The sequence below is a fragment of the Diorhabda sublineata genome, chromosome 11, assembly GCF_026230105.1.
Source record: "Diorhabda sublineata isolate icDioSubl1.1 chromosome 11, icDioSubl1.1, whole genome shotgun sequence".
Taxonomy (NCBI): domain Eukaryota; kingdom Metazoa; phylum Arthropoda; class Insecta; order Coleoptera; family Chrysomelidae; genus Diorhabda; species Diorhabda sublineata.
Window position 1 is genome coordinate 10,811,468 of NC_079484.1, and position 25,530 is coordinate 10,836,997.

The 25,530-nt window shown below is 33.0% G+C and overlaps 1 protein-coding gene across 1 annotated transcript in view; it reads right to left on the reverse strand.

The window, feature by feature from the left end:
* Window positions 1-14,443, reverse strand: part of LOC130450270 (cytochrome P450 4C1-like) — a 35,744-nt gene extending 21,301 nt beyond the window's left edge. Inside the window, exons 1-2 of the mRNA XM_056788586.1 lie at window positions 14,196-14,443; window positions 4,178-4,290 (exon numbers count right to left, since the gene is read on the reverse strand). Coding sequence (XP_056644564.1) covers window positions 4,178-4,290; window positions 14,196-14,361 — 279 coding nt within the window. The 5' untranslated portion in view covers window positions 14,362-14,443. The remainder of the gene's footprint in view (window positions 1-4,177; window positions 4,291-14,195) is intronic.
* Between the last annotated feature and the right edge of the window lie 11,087 nt (window positions 14,444-25,530).

The following is a 25,530-nucleotide window of genomic DNA, read 5'->3' on the forward strand; positions in this document are numbered from 1 at the left end:
GAAGGTCTTTTAATAACTCGGTTTTAAAAAACTATATCAATCAATCTCCGCTGTATGTGCAAAAATATATTGAAACACAATATAAGAGGCTTCCAAAAACCGCCGCATTTGCCAAACTTTAGACTCTTCCATCATTGCCGGACAGGACCGGCTTCACAGCTGATGTCGTGGACGAGACGTTAAATTTACTGTAAGTTTTTTCATTGTTTATAACGATTAATATGAATTCGGAGATTTGTTTTGGTTAAATTTTGTGTCAATTAATTTAATTATTTCGAAGGTGCTTTCAGCTTTTACATTATAATGCGAAAAGTAGATGAAAAGAAATAGTAGTAACAATAGTCTATAATACTTGAAGAACTAAAATTATATTGAGGGGAGCGATTGCTATGAACGAAAAAAAAGAGACAGTAAATAATGATTTTAATAAAGAAAAGTATTCACGTGAACATTTGCAGTTATAAAATCAAAACAACTCATACTTATATCAGAGATAAAAACTAGAATTTATCTAAGGAAAGTTGGGATGGTTGTAGCCCTCATATGTGATGCAAGTAGCGGAGATAATGTATTTGATTGTTTTGTAGTGCATTGGTGGAGTTTTAGATTTCAGCTATAGACGAACCTGGCGAACAGCTAATATAAGAAATAGTTTTACCACAAATTGACTAATATTCCCTAAAAATGGTACACATTGTAGATAGACAAAAGTTCGTATGTATGTATTTATGAATGTATGTATTGGGGTATCATATACTCTTGTACCCAAAGGATCTATTGTATCCTCATTTCTTGCTGGGGATCCCAGTGTTTACAGTTTATTTGCTAATCGCACTGCTTTTAAAAAGTTCAAAATATGGGATGGCTGTAGCTGCCAGAGATCTTCGTTCTCTATTTTATAAGCTCCCAGGTGTAGTACTCTGGAGTGTCGTACTGTTTCACACTTCGAAAGAATGTGGATAGAGGCTTCGTCCTCTATGTAACAAAATCTGCATACCGTAATATCTGCTAAGTCTAGCGTTTTCAGGTCTTTATTGAAGAGACAGTGCCCCGATAGGACTCCTGTTAGTATCCGTAGAATTTTTTAACTTAGATTGATCCATTCAGCAGATCTTCTCTGGTTAAAGCTTCTCAGGAGAGTCTTTGTCTGTCTCAGTCCCTGTGAATTATCTCAATAATTGGTTTTGCTCCTACCTATCTTCTTTTCCAATGATTTTTCCATTGTTCTGTAGTTCTTCAGTCCCATGAAGGACTTGTCTGCCGCCGCTTCAGCGAGTTTTCAGCTTTTTCATTCAACCGAATCAAACCGAAGCTACTTACATTATCGAACGAGCGATACTGCACAGAATTGTGCAATATCAGTCGTTTGTTAAGACACGCATGATCCTCACCTCTAGTTTAATTTTTGTGTTTTTCTTGGTGTTGTCCTTTTTACGAAATATGAGTAATATTTATCCAGATAATTATAATTATTATCCAGCAAATAACGATAATCATATTATAAGAACAAAATTTAAGTCTGAGGAGGAAATAAATGTAAGCAATTTATCATAAATAAACTCCGTTGATCTACCAGCTATTTTGAAATCATTAGAAGAATGTCGAGTGGATCACAGATATTCAAGTATTATATCAAATATATATAAAATACGCGACAAGAACGATCGGTAAATTGCAATGAAATGTGCCAATCGGCCTTAAGAGAAAAGTCTTTAACCAATGCTTCCTCCCAGTCCTGACTTATGGGCACGGAGACCCTGATATTAACTAGAAGATCAATACTTAAATTGCAAAGTACACAGCGTAAAATGGAAAGGTCTATGCTCGGCATCACTATGAGGGATGGGATAAGGAATGACAAATTGCGCAGACGATCTTGAGTTAAAGATATCATAGACCAAATACTGAGACTACAATGGCGGTGAGCAGGACATGTTGCAAGGATACAAGATAACCGATGGACAAAAAGAATTCTAGATTGGAGACCGAGAACAGACAGACGAAATCCAGTAAGACCCCCTATGAGATGGACTGACGATATTAAAAGACTACGGACAAATTGAGTAGCAACCGCTCAGAGCAGAGAAAACTGGAAGTATTTGGAGGAGGCCTATGTCCAGCAGTGGACGAGATAAAGCTGAATGATGATTATGAAACTCCATAATCTTAGTTTTCACACCATTTTAAATAATTTACACATAACACTTTAATAAAATTATCAATTTCTGTTAATTTTAATGCAAAAAAATTACAATATAATATATAAAATCAAAACTATATCCATGGACTCAACTTTTTTTCAAATGGAATGAAGGTGGCTCACCAGAATATTATTATTTAGTGGATTACAAGCAGATTGGTAATACGTCGTGGATATTTCAGCAAAAAGATTTCTGTAGAACTGTAAATTAATTACTTCTCGTTATATTGAAATTTAAAACGTGAAATACTTTTGATATACCTACTTAGGATGTCTATAAACCTCTTGAGCGTACTAAGACTTACAATCTACCACAATTTACTGATTTTGTGATTAGTGACTTTGAAAGCTATTACAAGCAAAAAATATTAGACTTGAATTTCAATAGGATAAACAGTGCCAGTATTAAAAAATTTTACCCTTCACATGCCGATGTAAATGTAAAACAGGTACAGCAATTAAATGATTTGCAGTTTATCGTAAAAAGCAGTAGTAATTGTGAAGAGTACTTTGTTGATATGAGTGATGGGATGTGTAGCTATTATGTTGGAGAGAATGGTAAAATATGTGAGCATCAATTATTATTAGTCATTATGGATTTGAAACTGTATGTAACTACCTTACCCACGAAAATAAACTATTATTGTATGATATTGCTACTGGATCTAAACCTCAAAAGGAACTTTTTTTGCCATTAAAACTTTCAAACGTTTCAAAAGAAAATATCGCAACACGTCAAAGCGAAAATATGACACACACCAACAAAAAAGGCAATAACCCTCCTAAAATACCCAGCGAGAATCCAGAGGAAAATGAATTGAATACGGAGGAAATAATATCAACTACACAAGAAAATTGCTCAATATTTATCAAAAAATTTGATCACGATGGAAGGGTTAAAGGACGACCCTCTTGGTTTCTCAGCAGCAATAAATTCATGAACTACATCATATAATAAAAAAATTCATCATCTTCAAATTTAATGAGTGGACTTTTTCAAATGTTCAAATATCAACAATATGGCACACAGAAACAGTTACAAAAACACAAATAAAAAGCAAAAAGATAAGCGTGCAGCCAACGTCTATCGCAAGAAGGAAAACTTTAGCGAGTGAAAAAAGACGCTTCCACGCCGAAAGAAAAGTGCGAAACCTTGCAATAAAATGAAGCAAAGCCTCGCATTAAACGACAATAAATTTTCTAAGTAGTTTTCTTCTTAATTATGTTAAAGCTGATATAATTCTACTACGTAATATATGTTTTTCATTCATTCAAAATTATTCAAAATATTACCATAATAATATGTTATACTTTCATCTCTTTATAGGTATTTGTTTACTCATACGAATTTCAACAGCGCATTAGACCATATCAAACAACTGATATTGCACAGTATTGTGCAATAAGGCGCGTCCGATATAAACATAGGACGTGCATTTCCACTGTGTAATAAGCTACGTCCGATACGAATATGCGTCCCGGAATTCATTGCAAGGCAACATTATTTTTTTTCCTAGCTCCTTTAATTTTTCTAGGCAATCCTAAAAGGGATTTGGATTTCATAATATTGAAGCTCACGTGCCCTCTTGGCTATTGGACACGATAATAATCTCTTGGCTATAGTTTCTCTGTAGATTGAACATTTTTCATTTGCATAAATTTCTGCTTAAATAATGCTTGGTTTTTTGCCCAGGCTTTCAGAGTGTTTGGTTCTGGGTCCGATCACTCCTATTCCAGTTCTGTCTGCCCTTTTAGATCCATCTGTATACTGTATATTGATAAACTTAGTATTGAGTTAAATTTCTTTTCAAAGCTAAGCTTTGTCATTTTTTTTTCTGCCACGCTTTACTGTAGTATGTGGAGAGGTGGGAGAATTAGAATCACGACAAACTGAGGCTTTAACCTTAACAAAACGTAAATCTTCTAGCCAATCTAGAAAAATATGAAAATCGATATGTTTTCACAATGTGAACTTACTTCAAATTCTTCAGACCCAGAAATATTAGCAGAAGGAAACAAATTTGTTGCAGAGATATTGTACACCGGTCCGTATGTTTTGCCCCAGTGTCGAAGTGTTTTGAATACAGTTGCTGAAAAAAAGAAAAAATAAGTCCTAGATATATTGGTAATCGTATAAAATATTCACACCAATAACCTATTCTAACAATGATTTAAAAGTAAAAGTAAAAACATAAATGTGAATATAGCGATAAACTATTGAAATTAATATTAACAATAAAAGTTACTGTATCTGGAAACTATTCCATACATTTTTTAACTTGGCTTTTATTAACCATGTTTTTCAGCGCAATACAATGGAACAATGACATCCAGGATGCAGTGAGATGGGCAAGAAATCGGCGAAAGGGATGGAGAGACCACGTGGACAGAGTATCAGATGAGAGGTTGGCAAAGATTGCAGAGCAAGAAAAACCAAATACAAGATGTATGAAAGCTAGTCATCATCATCCCAGCTTCAGCTAGGCAACCATTACGCAAAGACAAGACTAAGTCTTAACGTACGATGAAGAAAAAGAAGAAGACAATGGAACTCCTGAATGAAAAAACTTTCATATCTGCCTGTTTCAGAGTCAATAAAGGCGTTTCGAGATTACTGAATCCACTAATCTAAGTCTCAGATGTCGAAAATTGGTACTTTTTACCAATAATTTAGATGTTTATAAAAACATATCATTTTTCATAGAAAATATATATTTTTCTCGAATTATTGGAGAATCAAAATAACTCATCCTAAACTAAACTAATCGTAGCTAACCTAACCTAACCTGTAAATGGGTACGTTCTTCGATTTGCTTAACAAAAGCAGGATACAGTAAAAGAAAGTTGAATAAATAAGAACCAGAAGAACAATTATTTTTGTTTTTTTTCCTGCTGTTCCTCTTTGCTCTCTTCTGCCAAGCTCTTACCTCCTAAAAATAGAAGATTTTATTCCATAGATACAATACAAAAAGTCAATTATGGATTGGTCTACTAATAACCAAGAATATTTTCTCCTCTTCGAATCCGTCGAATTTCTATCTGTAGTGAATGGAGTCCATATCACACGAAAAAGTGACAGGTGGCCTACGTCCGATCACGATCATGACAAAGAAAAAAACATTTGTAAATACATTCAAATGGATTCAGTTCAGCTGAAAGATTTGTGAAGTGAGATATCTTTTCATAAACTACCGTCCTACTGGCATCTTACATAACACACAGAAAACAATATGTACGAGTAATTTATGGAAACAGAATCTCAGATTTATGCAGTATATACAATGGCATCCCTCAAGGATCTATTTTGGGCCCACTCCTATTTATCATATTTGTTAGTGATAACTTTTTTTATATTATTTGCAGATGTTACCACAACCTGATCAGATGGTACAAAAGTGAGTGATAGCACTTTATTAAATCAGTGGTTCACGGCTTATAAATTGAAACTAAAAGAGAATAAAACAAAACATCTCCTCTTTAGTGTGGTCAAATGGACTATGGAATCGATGCCACTATTAGGCATTTATTTGGATACCAATTCAAGTTAAGCACCTCATATTGATCACCTTTGCTCAAAATTAACGAGTCAAATCTTTGTAATTCAGCAGGTGAAATCTTGCATACCTATTTAGTTATTGAAAACTAAACTGTCAATATTGTCATATTGGGAACGTGGCAATAAAACACCAAATTGGACTAACTTCAATATATTTTCCGAGCTTTCGAATACTAATGTATTCATCGTCTGGGACTGAAATTATGGTTACATACAATATAGGAAATATGTAAAAAAAATAATGTAAGTCCTTACTTACAATAATTAATTAAGATTTTTGGTTTTGAATCGTATTAATTCTAGTAAAAATTTTGAATTCATAGGTTTCAAAATTGTTCAATGTTCAAATTGACGTTGATAGAAATATTGATTCTGGTTACTATAGGAATATATATATTAGGACAATCATAATATATAGGTACATGTACGATGTGGCTGGCAGTATTTACTAAACTAACTTTTAATGTACTCATGTATATTAATGGTATCAAAAAACTATCTATTTATGAAACTAATCCAAACTATTTAAATGCAATATATTTTTTTCGAAAATTGAACAGTGATTCTTCACAATAGCAGTTTTTCAACAACACAAAACCTTATGGTTACTCCTTTTATCCAAAAATTGAAATTTACGCAAACAGTTTTCTCCTGTTAAATTTGATTCCGAAATGTAAATTTACTGACTTCAACTGTTTCTTTTTTCTTAAAAACGCCATAATACACGAAATGTGAAAAGTCCCCTACGATTGCAATAAATTTAATCTTAGATATATTGTTATTGATATAAAATATTTTATTATAATGAAATTTAACATTCTTACCAATTGCCTATTATAATTATTTATCATTATCTCTGTTTCATTTTTAGATCATCACACACAAACAATATTTTAAGAGTAAAAGTAAAAAAACACAAATGTCAATATACCGAATTAATGAAACATTCTTAACAATAAAAGCCATCGATCCCACATTTACAAAAAAACGCCCTCGTAACTTTGTATTATACTTGTTTATCACGAAAAAGTTTATTTCCTACAAGGTATCGCAAAAGAAAGATCACATTTGAAAAACCAATTATGAGAAAAGTAAAAAGTTGACTGAAACATTGTATGTTATATATTAGAATCCATTGGTTAGGAATTTATTTCTCAAAAATAACATCGTCAAAACGTAAGCGGCTGCGCTCACTTATCGCTCATTTAATCGAACACTGAAATTTCCTATGGCTGTTATTTCGTGACAGATATTTTCTTAATTATGCCAGGGAGATCGACTTAAACTTTAGTGTGAAATCGGGACTGCATTGAGGCCAACACATGTCACTTCTCTTGAAGATCAATTTGGCAAGAAAAATTTGGCGAAATCGTGTGAGATCTATTGGACGTGTATGAAGTTCCTTCGTCCAGCTGAAACCATGTGCTTTGGCTATAACCATCAATACTATGCAATTCAGGTACGCAGAAGTCATCTAACATTCGCAGATAACGCTTAGAATTCACTGTGACTGTGCGTAACTGTGCCCTTCCATCTTCAAAAGATTGAGGGCTTATAATTCCCAACGCTTACATCGCAGCCCATACATTCACCTTAGGCTAATGTGATGATTTCTGAGGTTTGTGTTTTGGATAGTAGCGGCAATTTTGCTTGTTGACGTTACAGATCAGATGAAACTGAGCTTAATCGAAAAACAAGATGTTAGTAAACGTTAGAAAGCGATAAATCATCCTGTTCATTGAGTCCCTCACAAGCATCCTGAAGCTTAATTACTTGCACCAGCTGAATTTTGTGATGGCAGCCCCATCTTTGTGTAAAATGCGAAAAAAAAATGATTCATTCACGTTTAAATCACACTTCCGAATAGACAAGCCATGCTCGTCACGAACGGACCGTGAAATACTATCTATGTTTTCGCCCCTTCGATCTATCTTCCAATCACGAGCGCTTGGTGCATTATTTAAGTGGCATATCTACGGGCTAAAGTCGTCAAATTACCTTTTTTTGTAAAAAACTCACACACGCACAACGCACGTCCACTACACTGAACTTTCTTTTAAGATATCTTGTACAAAATTACCACCAGAACGAATAATATTAATCAAAAATATATATTATATAGAAAAGACGTGGAGTACATAGGTGAATATTCTGAATGATACTATTATGTTCTACTGCTAGTGATAATATTCTCAACAGATTATTTAAATGGTGTGGAGATTGCATCCTATCGGACGATAAAACTATCTTCGACAACAAGTTCTAACCAGTTGGCTCATTTTTCACATTCAACTGTTATATCCAATATCAATTTTAGCAATTAAATCCCGTGTTTCTCATCTTAACTGTCTCATCTTCACATTCCTGCTAACTTCAAAGATATTAAATAGATAGATTTAAACATTTCATGACCTTTTACGACCTTTTTTCTCAACTTAAAGAGAAACATATTGTTAATACGTTGTACGAGATCACACACTGCAAAGACAATCTTATTAAAGTGGCTATAGAATATGTAGATGTAGAAGTTAAAATAGATGTGTCGTAAGTAATTTTTGTTATAAAAACTGAGAACTAATTCACCATATTCTCTAAAATGAAACGAGAAGGAAATAGCAAAATTAATGCTCCCTACTAGTATATTTAAATATGGATTTTTAAATGTAGCTACCACTTCTATACGCAGTTGAATACAAGGCAATTTGTCTTACCTCTACCCGTCTGCAAATGAACTAAATGTTTCAAAAAAAATTTGCTAGGTGGACCAGGTAATGCATGTAATAATGTTAAGATACGTAACCTTTCTTTCACAAGTAACAGTACATGTATTATTCCATATAATGACACAACTATTCCTACACACCACAACAAAACCATTGTACTGTAAATTAAATGTGAAAACTATGTAGATAAAAAAATAATAATGACTACGCTGAAATTTATCAAAAATTCTTTGAGTACATTAGATAAAACTTGATTAATCGGATCAGTTGATTGAAATTTTTAGGAAATATATATATATATATATATATATATATATATATATATATATATATATATATATATATTTAATAGTACCTACTGAGGTATGATCTGAATTGGTCTTATCATACTTAGGCGCATTTTAACACGTGTTTAGTTTAAGTTTTAGCCTCAAATGCCAGTTTAAACTACATAATCGCCTTTTTCACGTTTTATAGATGGCGTTTATCGACAAACTCCGGCTTAAACGGTACCGTCGTTCTTGGGATAGTTTAAACTTTAGTTTAATATGAAACTGAGAATTCCCAGCCCCCAATATATTTTTTTCGAATTATTCACGTTCTTACGATATCAACTTTTGTGGAGGATTTCAATTTTTCTAAAATGACTGAAAATTCCACTTCATATTTAATGGAGTCGATAATGATGTGATACACTCACTGCTAATGTATTAAGAGGTGAATAGAATTCAAGCTTAATGGAAGCAACTCAGCTGGAATTTTTGAAAACACTAATTGCAATACCACTACACCAACACTCACAATTACACTGCCTGACGAGCGTTTCGATCACCAAGTTCTTATCTTCAGAGACTGAAGGGAAACTGCTTCTCTGAAGACGATAAATTGGTTATCGAAGCACGCATCAGGAAGTGTAATTGTGAGTGTTGGTGTGATGGTATTGTGAATAGTGTGTTCGGTTTCATTAAAATAGTGAATTGTAACGAAGTCTTTTCCAGCTATATTATGAGACCTTTCATTGGGAAAGTGGCAACAAAACACCAAAGTGGACTAACTTTAATATATTTTCCAAGCTTTCGAATACTTATGTATTCATCGTCTGGGACCGAAAACTACAATATAAGAAATAAGTATAAATGTATAACAATAATAAAATTTCACTTACAATAAATATATGAGATTTAACTTTAAGTTGTATAAATTCTTGTAAAAATTTTAAATTCATACGAGTCCAAAAAGTGACGTTGATAAAAGTATTGATTAATTGAAATATTGCTTCTGGTTACAATAGCAATTTTTATCAATTTTTAATTGGTTAGATTATAAATAACCTTGAATTGACCTGGTCAATTTAAATTTTGAATTTTGAAACCTATGAATTCAGAAATTTTTACAAAAATCAATACAATTCAAAACCACCGAAAATATAAATTAATAATTTCCCAGACGATTAATAGATAAGTATTCGAATGCTCGGAAAATATAATAAAATTAGTCCACTTTGGTGTTTCAATGCCACGTTCCCAATAAGAAAACGCTTATATATATATATATATATATATATATATATATATGTATATATATATATATATATATATATATATATGTATATATATATATATATATATATATATATATATATATATATATATATATATATATATATATATATCAAAATATATCAAAATCTAGGTCGCAGGCGACCTGCACACGATCTGCTAAAACAAACAATAATAGTGAACAATATAGACATTTCAATAGTGAGCGAACCGAATAAAATCCTCATAAAAGACTCAAAATGGTACGTTGATGAAAATTTTGATGCAGCTATAGGCATTACCAATAACGATATTCGTGTCCTAAATAGCGTACGAGGCAAGGGCTTCGTGTGGATTGAATACACAGAATTAGTCGTTTTTAGTTGTTACATATCACCTAACCTTACATTAGAAGTATTCGGAATAATTCTGAACCAACTCAAAGACGCCATTGGAACGCGCAATAAGAAATGCTTAATAGCTGGAGATTTTAACGCGAAGGCGGCAATATGGGGGTCGATTGAAAATGACAAAAGGGGTGATATGTTGTCTGAATGGGCCGCAGGCCTAGATTTGGTTTCACTAAATCATGGAAATACTCCTACTTTTTCCCGAGGAAACAGTTCATCACATATAGATGTCACCTTTGTCTCAAATGATATAAACAAAATGTTTGGGAGTTGGCAAGTACTGGACCAAGAAACATTGTCTGATCACAATTACATCTTCTTTGAGATACCGTCTTTAGAAACACAAAAAGTAGCTCCTGAAAAAATTATTAAAGGATGGAAAATAGAAGAAAAGAAAATCCAATACTTCATATCTGAGATAAAACAAAAAATACGAGAAGAAACAGACACCCTAAACCCTCAAGGTCTCATGGCGGCTATTAAAAAGGCTTGTCAACGCACATTTCAGCCCACATACAACTATTGTGGAAAGAGAAAACCAGTATACTGGTGGTCATCACAGATCAGTGAGGCCAGAAAAGAATGCCTTTGTAAAAAGAGATACATGACACGTGCAAACAGATTATCCGGAAGCACAGTCGAAGAAAGAGAGAAAGCAAGAGCCGAATATAAAGAAAAAAGAAATTACTTGAAAAAAATGATAAAAGATGCGAAGAAACACTCCTGGAAAACTGTTATAGAGGAAGTTCAAAACGATGTTTGGGGAAAAGGCTACCAAATAGTGACAAAAAGATTTCTACTAAGATCGAAAACAGAAATCTCACAGGATATCATACTTAAGGAAGCAAGTGGACTATTTCCAAAATATGAAATAACCACCTGGCCACATATTGACATGGTGAGGACAGATATAATACCATGGACACAGGAAGAACTTGTAACGGCAGCAAATAAAATAAAACCACAGAAGGCGGCTGGACCAGATAAGCTATCACCAGAGATAACTAAGTGTGTAGTGAAATACCTGCCAGAAAAGTGCCTCGATGTGATGAACAGACAACTGTATGCAATATATAGAAGCAAGAGGAGGTTTTAGCAACTCTCAGTTTGGGTTTCAGAAAGGTATTTCCCCTGTGGATTCACTAGCTAGAGTTCTAGAAATCGCAAAAGAAGCAAAACATGTGGCATGGGCAAACCGTAAGATATGCTTACTTGTAACGTTAGATGTAAGAAATGCATTCAACTCCGCACCATGGAGAGGAATAGCTGACAGCTTGAAAAAGCGAAACATATCGCCATACCTAATGCGCATGATCACAAGTTATCTAACGGACCGGACACTACTTGTAGGTAATACCATTATGGAAGTAACTTGCGGTGTCCCACAGGGCTCGGTACTTGGCCCTCTCCTTTGGAACTTTGGAAGTCTAGGGGTATTGAATCCGGTGACCTAGGTGGCCACTCCATCATCTGCCCCCTTCTACCTATCCAACGAGCGGGGAATGTTTCGTTTAAAAATTGTCGGACAGGCATAGCATAGTGTGGGGGAGCTCCGTCTTGTTGAAATACCAGTAAATCTTCGGAAAGGTTATCATCATTTTCTATTATTGTTGTAATACGTGGATCAACCCCTTCCCTGAGTAACTCAAGATATGATTCACCATTTAAATTTCCGTTGATGAAGAAAGGTCCGACAATGTGGTCACCTAGGATACCACACCAAAAGTTTAACTTTTGGGGATGTTGTTTATGGAATTCACACATAATATGTGGATCACTTTCAGCCCAATATCTACAATTATGCCTACTTACTAAGCCATTTAATGACCATGAGCATTCATCAGAAAAGCAAATATTGTTTAACAATTGTGGATTGTTATTGATAATTTGCGTCATTGATTCGCAAAACTCTAGACGATGATCAAAATCATCTTCATTCAACTCGTGCACCAACTTAACTTTGTATGGGTGGTACTTGAATTTATGTAGAACTCGGAAAACTGTAGAAGATGAAACACCGATCGCTCTACTTATTGTTGACAACGATTGGGGTTGTTGAGCCTCTAAGCTGACTTGCCCTAAAATTGCCACTTGGATTGCTTCGTTATTTACGAGTCCCTCTCGCTTATGCACTTTATTGCAAACAGACCCTGTTGTGGTAAATTTCTCCATCAGTTAAATTACATACTTATGAGTTGCATGTCTTCCGTCATGTAATTCGTTAAATATTCTAGCAGCAGCTCTTGCACAATTATTATTTTGGTAGTATAAACCTACAATTTCAATTCTTTCTTGCAAAGAGTAAACCATTTCAGAGAAACAAAATAAATAATGTATCAAATTACACTATCAATAGTGACTACAAATTCTAGTTGACAATGTCAAATTTTAATAAAAAGTAGAGTTTTTTGTTGTTTGGATTTTTTAAGTAGAATAAATAGCACAGTTAAAAAGATTAAAGGGTTTGAACTGTTGTACAACCCATTTTAGTACAGGCAAATAAGGTGAAAGTAAATAATAAGTAAAATTTGTGCTCTTAAAAGAAAAATTGTTTATCTCATAAACTAACCACTTTAACCTACAAGTATTATACATTTTTGAAATCAGCTCAAAGAGGAGTATCCAAATTTTACATAAAAAATATGACAAGTAATTTAAAAAAATAAAGGGGATGCTGCTAGGGATGAGGGGGTGGCTTTTCCAGTAAGTTTAAATAAACCATAATGCTTGCCCCTTCCAACATAAATTGACGTGTTTTTGGATTTTTTCTAAATACCAGTATTACAAAAGTTATTAAAGGTGGATACTTTTAACTGAAAAGCACTGTATATATATATATATATATATATATATATATATATATATATATATATATATATATATATATATATTCTTTGAAATCCCATGTGGTTTTGGTATAGTATTTGTTTTGACATAAATTTTTTTAAAATATTTGTGGAGGTTTGTGGAGTTATATGGTAAACCATATATTATAGGTGGTAAGGCATTGTTAATTTTAAATTTTTTTGCATCTGATGGCGAAATAAAAAGTTGTTCTTCCCAAAATCGAATTAGATTATTATTTTATTTTCGATAAGCTTTCGAAGAGTCTTGTTTAGTTTTTCTCATTGTTCAATAAATTCATAATTTTATTATTATAATCTTCTTATATCATAATAACAGTTTTATTAGATTTATCTGATTCAAAAATTTCTAGATAACTGTTTTGATTGATAAATTCTTTGGTTTTAGTTATATTATGGGGTTCGATATTGCTCGGCTGTTGTTTGTTTTTCAATTTACTTTTAAAATTAGTTATAATATTACAAGTATCATCAAATATCTCATTTTATTTTGAATTTCGTTGTTTAAATGATTGGTGCTGCATTCAATGTTACATAAGAAATATTTTGTACAAAATTAAGAACTAAAGACAAAACTTCTTTCACTTCATCTAGTATGATATTATCAGTTAAATTTTTGATCCATTTTGATTTTTTTTCATTTATATTTTTAGTAATAAGTTGTTGTTTTAATATTAGTGATTCAGCTCTTTTTGCACATTTTTCTTCAGATTTTTGTGAAATATTATTAGGAACTACTTCACTTGCTTTAAGATTTTTAAGTCATTTTTTTATTGATTTCAAAACTTATTGAAAAAAAACTAACTGAAGAGACCTAAAGTCAAGAACATTCAAGAACATTCAGAAGCAAAAACATATCAAAAGGTCTAACAAATAAAAAATAAGAGAAATTTACATGCCTTACCTCTACCTTTCACCAAATCAGTCGAATGTGCGAGGAAAGATTTGGCCCGTGATCCAGGCAATAAATTTATATATTTGAATAGTCGTATCCATTGTTTCAAAACCAATATAAAATAAATGGTAACAACAATTAACACTATATATCCAACGCACGAAAAAAACATCATTGTTAAACTAATTGATGCCAAATGATATGTAGTATATCAAAATATTGCGTATAACCAATATTCTCATGGATCAGTCTAAGTTCAGAGTTCATAAAATATTTTCATTTATCAATATACACTTAGTATATCTAATGGGGCAATCCGATCGGTTAGATTAATTAAATGTTAACCTTGGTGTGTTTCTAATTACAATTATTATCATAATAAATTCATTTGACCAGCAGAATAGACACCAATTAGAAAAATGAAAACAATCAACAAAAAAATACTTCATATATTTCAAGTAAAAAGTAATCCAAATGAATATCAAACATATTGATTTACGGGTATGTTGAAATGTTTCTATGCTCAAACTTTTTAAAGATTTCATTATCATGAATTCAGGGAATTATTGATTGAAATATGTTTTAACAAAATGCTAACAGAGTGAGTCAAGAAAATTAACCACATGACATTGCCATTAAATATATTATGTTCATATATAAAAGCTATTGAGAATGTAAAGAACGTTGAAAACCCTGTCACTGTTATTTGGAAAAAACATAAAAACTATTGAAATGTATCTGCAAATGTGTGGAAACAACGTATTGAAAAAAGTATTGTCCGAAAGTAGTGCATTATGTTTGAAACTGTCCAAAAAAAGTTTAAAATGAAGAAAAGTTTAGAAGTCTTGTTCGTATAAACGGCCGTTTCAAAATAGCTTAAGCCCAGTTTTCCCCAAATTTAGGAACTTAAATATTAGAAATTGTCGAAAAAAGCAATGTTATCATAAATTTTGTAAAATATGAGAACCAAAATTGATGGATGCCTAAAATAGATATGATAATTCAGTACGGGATCAAACTCGTGACGAGAATTGGGCGATAAAGTTTGATTGAGGGATAAATTACAGTCTAGGAAGGGTATTATACAAAAAAATTGTTTCTAACTTTGTCACTGTGGAAAATATAATGACTGCCAGAAAGACTATGACATGTGTTTTCCTGAATGTGGTGTTAAAATAAACTATAACAAACATTGCGCAAATTTAGAGGAGCAGTTGAAAACAATAACCGAAGAATTTTGACGTTTTTTCATTATAGTGTTCAACCTCGACCGCCCTATCTTGCACCCAATCATTTTCACTTGTATCCAACACGAAAAACTGCTTGTCAACTCAAAACTTTGACGACGACAACGAGAAGTCCCATAAATCTGGTTTTTACGTACGAGTTTTGAAACATCATGAATTTCATTCTCACAAAATGAATTGATACAGTAAATGAATCAAGATGACCTAGGCAAAAAAATATAATTTCGTTAGATTATCATTTTCATACAATATTTGTTTCTCCGCACATGGGATTGAATAAGTTGCTTATCCGCAATTCAACAAATATTTTATTAAATTGATAAACTTACTGAATCACATATTTTTTATTTATAGTTGAATTTATTTTTTGTATCGATCGATCAAAAATAACTATTGTAGATAGATTGTAGAAGAAAAAATAAAAGTCCTTGGAAAACTTCAAAGTTAGTCCAAAGTACTAGAAGATAAGAAAGTAGCAGCAGAAACTCCTTTGGAAAGCCGAGTGAAGTCAATTCAGAAGCTTAAAGACAAAGAGAAGATAGAAAATAATAATAACCGGAATGCACATCAGCATCATCGTTAGCGTATAAACAATCATAACTTTCCATATATTGTTCTTTTACCTATATGACCGATATATTCCTCAAACTCTTCAAGCAATACTAAGATCACTGATCCTGAATTTTGACGTACGCAGACTCGTAATTACACCTTCGGAAACTTAGATAATGCTCTATTTCAACGCCAAACATCTAGATATCCTCTCCTCTCACAATGGAAATCCCAACGAGCTCTACAATTTCATAAATATATCCTCCCTTTTCCTAAACCATTTCTGGGACAGTAACAACATCCAAACTCCCAAAATTATCTCTTATTTCAAGGAATCTTGAGTATAAAGTCTGGTATACATAGAAGACATAATTGTTTTCTCCACATCCCTACACGAACCTCTTTTCAATCTAGAAAAAATCTTCATGAGACTAAAGAAACAGGATTCAAAATCCAACTGGATAGATGCGAATTTGTGTAACAGAAAGTCAGCTCCTAGGTCACATTATCACTCCAGCAGGAACCAAATCCAGACAAAATCAAAGCTATTATCGACTACCTGATTCTGAAAAAACGAAAGTATTCAGAGGATTTCTGGGATTATTGGGCTATTATAGAAAATTCATCACTTTGCCAGTATAATGGAACCTTCAACGGCATGCCTAAAGAATGACGCGAAAATAGAATAGACACCAGAACTTTTAAAATGCGTTAAGACATGTAAGAACCTTTTAACCAACGAACCATTGCCACAATATCCAGACTTTATAAAGCCGTTCAACCTCGCTACAGATGCAAGTAACTTTGCCATTTGGAGCGTGCTCTCTGAAAGTCCCATAGGAAACGACAAGCCAATTACATTCGTATCTAGAACTCAGATTGACACAGAAATTAAATTCTCTACTATCGAAAAGGAAATGCTAGTAATAAATTTGAACTACCAAAATTGTCATCTGTATCTTTTTGGGTGAAAATGGTAGTATTCAATAAAGGACCCAAACTCCAAATTAGTAAGATAGCGACTAAATTTGGAAGAATTTTATCATGAACTTGCTTATAAAAAAGGCAAAGCTAATAATAATGCCGACGCTCTTTTTAAAGAAATGAACGGATACCAACTCGTAGAAGAGACATACATCGAAGACTTAGCATCATTATATAATCACCCAAACTCCTTCATCGACCCAAACAATACTGAAATAGAATTTATGCAAACGACGGACCATCTTAATCCAGAAGAACTGAAAATTTTCGAAGTATTGTTGGGAGAAGGGGAAAATCAATACTTTCCACTGAACAACTTATCAAGCTACTCCACGAAAAAAAAACGCAATAAAACACACAGTCCAAGAAAATTGCCTACTTAGGAATTCCTCAGTCAGTCACCGAAATTACTTTTACCAATAATAAAAGGATTTATGCTCAAGTTGGAAGAAACAACCTAAAGAGAGACTTCTTCAAATTCTTCATCGACTCTCTCGATCCAAAAATTACCCTCTATACTTTGAAGATGATGATCTTAACCCTTTTCAGAGCACGGCGTATGATTTGGTGAAATGTTTAAATCTAAGTTTTAGAGGATTTCCAAAAACAAAAATAAAACATTACCATCAATAAATAATCAACCACCGTGGCATAAACGAAACAGAAACTCAAATTTGTACTATTTGCCCAGTCTAACGAAAGAAGTTGAAGGAATTATAAATCCATGTCACACTTGTCTGACTAGTAAATACGACAGAAATTCTCCAAAACAGGATTTACTCACGATATGAACTAAAAAGCGGTTTAATCAACGGTTTGTGAGGCTTTATCAAGACAATATCAGAAAAATTGAAAATAATGAAGAAGAAGACGCCGAAAGATATTATAGGGCTGTCTTGAGAAAAACCACAAGATATATTAAGTGTTATTTCAAAAATTAAGATACTCCAAGTAACGTACCTCATCAAACTTCGAAGTTTCAGAAAAACAAAGAACCATTTGAGAACACAAGATCTGTGATACGAAAATAAGTTCTAATCCTACCTAGGATCAAAACCATATCATTAACAAGGTTATCTATGATCAAACCTCTAACAATTGAGAAGATTCCTTTGGATTAACTCAACCTCCTCACCATCGAAGAAGAACGACTGCATTCAATACCCATCAGTTTACAAAAGGCAGATCCTACACACTTCTGGATGACTCCAATTTATTCAACTGTAACTATTTTTACAATAATAGGATTGTACAAACTCCAAAGACATCCAACAAGATATACCACCATCACAACCAATTTTGATAGTCCTTCACAAAAGTCTGAAGAACTTCTCGCGATGACCAGAAACTTTCTTTTGACAAGTCACTATCCCTTCAAACATCACCTTTAGACGATAGGCATGTCAGAGGACGACAACTGCAGATTCTACGAGCAAGTCATGGAAACAGCAGATCATTTACTCTGCGAATATCCTGCTCATTTCACTAGAAGGATTAAGTATCTCGAAGGAGTAGTACTAATACTTCGGGAAGTGGGACACGAAAACCTCGAACGAATGAATTTTAAATTGTAACTGCCGCTTCAGTTGTTACTCAAATAGTAATTAATGGTGACATAAATTGACAAAAAATAATCTAGGGTGAATTAGGTTTGTGCTACCAATTGAATAGAACGATAAATAAGAATTAAATTTTTTAAGTCGCAGTATATTTTACTTCGCACAAACATAAATAGTATGTTGATAATATGTCGAGAGGGTGTCAAAGTCCTTGTTAGTTTCACCTTTCAAGCAATACCAGTTATCAAAGGTCAATTTTTGTATTTAGAACAAATGATGTAGATTATTAAACCAGCAAGTAACAGTTGTTTTCGATTATGTTTTATTATGAAGCCAACTTTGCAGGGATCTCTGATAAGCAGCCAATAAGAGGAAAAATTATTGAAAACAATTGAATACAGGAATCTAGTTCACGTAATTTTAAACCAAATACCCCAACGGGAAGTTAACACCTATAGATTGTACTAGACCAATGTGAAACAACAATTTTCAAATGGTTACGTTTTTGTCTGATCCAAATTATCTTTCAATGAACTTGAAAGGTTGAGTATGTTGCATTAAATCATGGGTAATTATAATGGGTAAATATGAGGTATAAGATTCTTTCATACGATAGTTAAGTAGTTTTTGTCGAAATAATATGTAAAAACAATAGGGATATTATATATCTCTGTCTCTTTATCTAGTAAAGATCGCCACTAATGTATAACGTCCATTACCTCTTTGAAAGAATAAGCTCTTCCTACTATTTTTCATTTCTATGAATCTCTTTCATAAGATTTCCCAGGATTTCTGTATCAGCCTGATAAAATATGCTTTTCTCTTCTTATATCGTGAGGTGTATGTCAATTCAAGCGACAATACTCTGTTGAAAGCATTCTTTGGATTTCTGTTGGTCATAGGATACCAGTAATGTCTTCTCTTAACCTAGTCCTACTATGTTGCCACATTATTCCTATTTTTCTTTTAATATTATATCAGTGCTAATTCCACAAAAGTGTTTTTATATCCAGAGGGAAATTTGTCCACATTTTTTGCTAGTTTACCACCTGTTTTATTTTCTCCGACACCAGAAGTAAGTCAGTTATTCGGACTTACATAGGAGCTTAAGTGAAAAAACGAAATTTGAAGATTGTTCAAGGCCCCTATCAGAGATTTTGGCATGATATGTTAGAGATTACCGTAGATCTATAATAAGAGAAATTGGTTCAAAACAACTATAGAAAGATGGCCAAAATTTGGGATTTGTAATTATTTTATTACTATTCATAATTAGTTAACAAAGTTTTATGAGTAGTGCAGTATTACTTTCGATTGGGATTTAAAACCATGAAAACTAGTGTGATTTACAAACCCTATAAAAATAACAATCAAAATGACAATATTTTCGTTTCGAAACCCAGCTTGCTAAAGTTAGCCTGTATTTATACAAGACCTGTAGATCATCGATGATCAGCTTACCATCTTATTCTTCCCTGCCTACTCTTTCTGTCGTATTTCAATCGTAAACTCTTAAAACTTATTCTAGTATTATATTTTTTGTAGGGTGTCCTTCTAAAGTTGTTTAGATTCTCAGATATCGAATAAGATATTCGTCCGTTATTTTTTTATCCATTCATACAATTATAGAGATTCCTTATTACTAAATACTATTAAGTTATTAAAAAGCTTCAAATTGGTTTGAACTAATAAACAATAAAACAACAAGCATCCAGTTTATAATACATCGAATAGCCGATACTAGTCAATGAATATTCTTGTGTGGTTCAAATATACAACATTTGAGTAAACGCGCGAAAAATTTAGTGTCGTAGAGGTGGCTGCACTGGATGTTAGACTAGTCTATTATGAGGCGCATAGAACAGTCGGGATGGCCTAATGTCGCTTTTTATATTGTATTTATTGCGATGAGCGAGAAGAATATACCAGTGTCTGTTGCGCAATGCATCATTATTCGTTTTTTTGGTGAAAGATAATGTAGAATCCCAGGAAATTTATCAAAATTTTGTAATGAGTACCTCTCCAAGTGACCGAAAGTGCTGGAAAATTCGCCCGAAAAACCCGATATAGTACACAAGTGAAACCTTGTGGAACGTGAGGCCGGACTCTCAACTAGTAGCAGTATAATAGCGACAGAAGTTTCACAGGCCGGAAAACCTCCGAAAAAAAGGAAAATTGACGTACTTGGGAAAATGAAAACTTTTCGCTTTCGGCTCACATGAAAATTATTTTTGTGGGCTTCATTGAAACTATCTGTTTGCTTTGCGCTACCCAAAATTAAAAAAAATCATTAGAAAACGATGAAAACCCGCTGAAATACAATATTTTATCACGCGCGCGTGATTTCATGAAGCTTACTAACTTTCGGACGTTTCGCGCCGCTAACTTCGCCGTCGCGAAAATGGGCTTCTAACTTTTTTTTGTAAATTCATTTACATCGCTAATTTTTTCATTAACTTTTTTTTAAAATGTCTGGGAACAGTTGTATCTTTGCGAAAAGTCCTTCAGTAATGTTTATCGGTTCATGGCGCCCCAAGAAACTTTCAAGAACATTTCCTAGATAGCAAATTCAAATTGTTGTGATTAGAACAAAAAATCCATTATTGATTCGCAAAGAAACTAGGCTATGAGCGAAAACTTTTAGTCGTCGTAGCCTTTCACAGTCACTGTACGACCCACACTAAAATTTTTTACCCGAGCGGGTCAAAATTTTTGACATGGGCCTTACCATCTGACCTCGAAGAGAGAGAGAGAGAGAGAGCGCAGATGCTGTACCACTCCGCTGCTGCCAGTCAGTTTGACGCGTGTACCACGTGAGGTTTTTGGGATGAATTTTCCGGCAGCTTAGGTCACTTCTGGCGAGGGTTTCCCGACCTGCAAAGCTTCTAGCGCCATTACACTGCTACTAGTTGAGAGTCCGACCTCACGTTCCACAAGGTTTCATTCGTGTATCATATCGGGTTTTTCGGATGAATTTTCCGGCAGTTTCGGTCGCTTCTGGCGAGGCTCCTCCAACCTCCAAAACTTCTGGCGTTGTTACGGCGTTCTTATTTGAAGTTCGGACCCCACGATCCAAGAGTTTTCCAGCCCATTTTTTCACCCCATTTTCATATCCGACCTGTACAGAATGCCAGAAATGCCGTTAGGTGATGTTCTAATTACGGGCCCCCCGTTTCCAAACTCAAACGTCCTGAACCTATTTATTGTAGCCAGCTCTGGGACTATAAAATTATTGGAAAAATTTGGCTGAGCAATGATAGAAGAGAGTCTCCTATCAAAGGATATCTGGAAGGAATTTTTCAAAATCATTTGAATAAAAAAGTTGTCAGCATAGTTGTCGCTTTTTGAATCTGCGAATAAATCAGTTAAATCTAAAAGAAATTATTGTTTTATTTGGAGGCAAACACAGATGAATCAATCTCGATAGAACTCTTCTTCAAATGGATAGAAATTGTAAGAAGTGGAAAAATATTTGAATGAAACAAGAATGAAATGTCCAATTGTTGGTTTTAAGAGTTACATTTGATAAGTGAGTTGAAGCCATTAACAATTAAATTGATTTGTGTAATTAGTTTAAATTTCGATTTATTATCTAAAATATAATATGTTGGAATCGATTCTATACTCTTATTTTGGAAGAAAATACAAGAAATTATTTATCACGGATTAAATCGGTTAGTGTCTTCGAATCAATTTATAAGGAGCTCTAGTTTAAAATGGTCGTGGTAAATACTTTACCACGACTAGTATATTGTACGGTCTTCACACAACAGACGCAAGACAGCGCTACAGATCGGTTATTTACTGGAAGAAGAAGGCTCCAATGCTACAATGATGTCATGGCCAAATTGAACTTTATATGATATGTCTTTATCAAGATTCGATACGATCTGCCTGTGGTTATAAGAGTACGTGCCATACAAACAACATATTGTAATTGCGTATACATTGAAGGATCGAGAAATTATTGTTTTAATTCGCGAAGTTCCTAAAAAAAATTTCATTGAGAGTTAAAAGTGTTTATAAATATTGTCTTCCGACAAAGATTCCCTTGACAATTAGTCCCGATTAAAATTTTATTTTTCACTTTTATTGATCATTCCAATATAAATTGGAAAACGAAGTATCTAAGGAACAGCAATTGAATAATTATGTTTCAGGAAATCAAACTACAATTTGAAAAAATTATTAAATCGGCCAAAAGTTTTAAGAGAAAATAATCTTCAAAATCAAGATTTTATTAAATCCTCTATTTATCCGGAATGTTTCTATACATAACTTCAAATATTTGAGAATATGACCAGTTTAATCAAACTAAGGGTAGTTTAAAATGATATGAATAGAGACATAGAATAATTATTAAGACCAATGGATCATAACGATGCTTGTTTAAAGGCTCATGTAGACTAATCTCTATATACATTGCACGTGAGCATAAAAAACTACATTTTCGGACACGTGTGATTTTCACAATGACGAGATTAAATTACCACTCATCCATATTAAGGATTACACATCATGACGTCATTTTTAAACAGATGGCTTGCGCTTGAACAGTACACCCCCTGACGATGAGATGTAGTCGATGGGGTGAGATGCAATCTGCTGGCCTTTGTTGTCTGTCGGAGCATTAATTTTCATCATTTTGAGGGAGAGTAATAGAAAGTTCTAGAGGAAATTGATTCGATAATATTTACAATTTATTTCCACGGGACTGAGAATGGGTTTTAAATCTATGAAATTAGAGTTTAATTCATGTGCTCTCTAAAAAGAATATGTTCAATAATTTCCCTAGGTTTTTGTAAAATTGAATGAAATAAAATCTAAAATATGGTAGTAAACTATAATCATTAAACATTAAAATACAGTTTGTTCTAAATTATGAGTCCATTTAGCAAGCCTCTAACTCAATTAAATAAATAATATTTGAGAATGGAAAATAGTAACAAATAATATGCATAAAGGACGTAAAACCTTCACTTGCGCTTCTTCGAAATTTCGATATTGACACCTTCTGTATCTGTATTAGAACAACTTTCCATTCAAAAGTACAGCTGGCTAATTTGAGGTTTCCTTTTATATTGTATACCTATAATACAGGCATCTAAAAATCACATCGAAATTAGTAACCATCACTTTTATCTTATCCGCAATACCCTCATCTTCTATATATTTATTTCCCTAAAATTGACGGATATTGTACATGAATCATATCAAAAACAATGTGAGTTTAAGGTCGAAATCATGGAAACAACGTGAGGTCATTTTCATATCACGTATATTTTAGTAATGTCTTTAATCATCTTTTCTTGTTTAAAGTAGTTCGTTATAACTTTCAACATGCTTAAAACAATATAGGTACTTCAAATTAATCACGAAAATGATGAACATATGGATCAACTGTCATTTTAGCCTTCTCTATGGCTAATTTTTAGGTCATTCTCCCTAATTATGAAAAATGAAACAGTTAAAATGAATAGTAAAACTTATTCATGACACTAGTAACTAATACAAATAATTGAAATTCATTTTAATCAAATACAAAAAACTTGAAAATTTATCTAACTAACTAACTATACTCTAACTAACTAACGCTCTATACTAGACACATTCGTGATTTACCTAAACTACTCGTTAGAGTTAGTTTATTAATAGTGTACATACTTTTCAATTCTATTTTCATATAACGTAATACATTTACCATTACTATTTTTTATTACCCAATTTTCATTTTCAATGCCAATAACTATCTCAATATCTTACCACAAATCGAATTTCGTACGATTTTCGTTAGTTTATTTCAGTACCACAACAAGCTCTACGATGTATATTAGCTTCTTGCTTGACATGGTGCAATGCAATGCAAGATGCAATATTACTTCATCAAAAGCATGCACAGAGGAAGTTTAGCTTTTTGCAAGTTCTCGCACTTACAATATTATCGGTTTGATGGCATTTTTATTGCATGCACGTTCAAATTCTAGGGAGAAATGACTTTCTGATCTGCTGATAGTACATCCCTCTCTAATAATTTCTCAGGTATCTTACGTTTTATTTTCATTAAGAGTTTTTTAACTGTTTCTTCATCCAATTTCAACTAATTTTTGTATGTTTTTCCATATCTAAACTCATGTTTTTCCTTGTTCTATCCTGCCAAGGCATGACCCACCATAGTCTGGATGCTCTTCTACGTCCATCAAACTCCAGAAGCAAGGTAGAGACGATATAATAATTGCTAGTGATGTACTGACACCTCTCTTCTTGTTTATTTCACCTAGCAGTGTTATTTTCATTTCCAAATCGCTCACAAATATTACATAAAATGTGAGACTAGGAAATTGTTTACTTTTACTTATGGAATTTTGACTATTGGCAACCATGATGTAATGGCAAGAGATTTGCGGTCTTTAATGTGTTCTATTTTTGATATAGATTACTTAGGAATCAGAAAAATTTTACAGATTAACTTGTTTAGTAAAAATAGGTACGCACTGAGTGTATTTATGATATGTACCTGAGCTAATACAAGATTTCGGTAACAACAGTAGATAACAAGAAAAAACGTTCGGATGCGCCAAAAGCCCTGTACATTGTAGCTAGATTTTCCAATAAAGGTTAGAAATATTGTTGTATTTAAATTCCAAGAATCTGTTACAAACGAATTTTAAAGAAATACGATTGTAGGTTTTCCATTTAGTGAGGAGGTCCAAGTTATGTTGTTATCAATTTAGTTTAGTTGCAGCTTGTAAAGTGCAATGTGCAGTCTATGTGGACTATTCAAAATTCAAAATAACCGCCGAATAATGAATTCTTCAGCAGTTAATTCAATATCGAATTGTCAAATTGTTTTAAATGATTCACAGGCTAGCATATGGAAAAGTTTTGAGGAAACAGTAAAATTAGTCATTAGAATACTTGGTGTTAGGAAATCTACGAATTACATAGTTATTTAAAAAAAGTGCCGATTTTCAAACTAAAGCTACAGGAAAACCAAATTTTCAA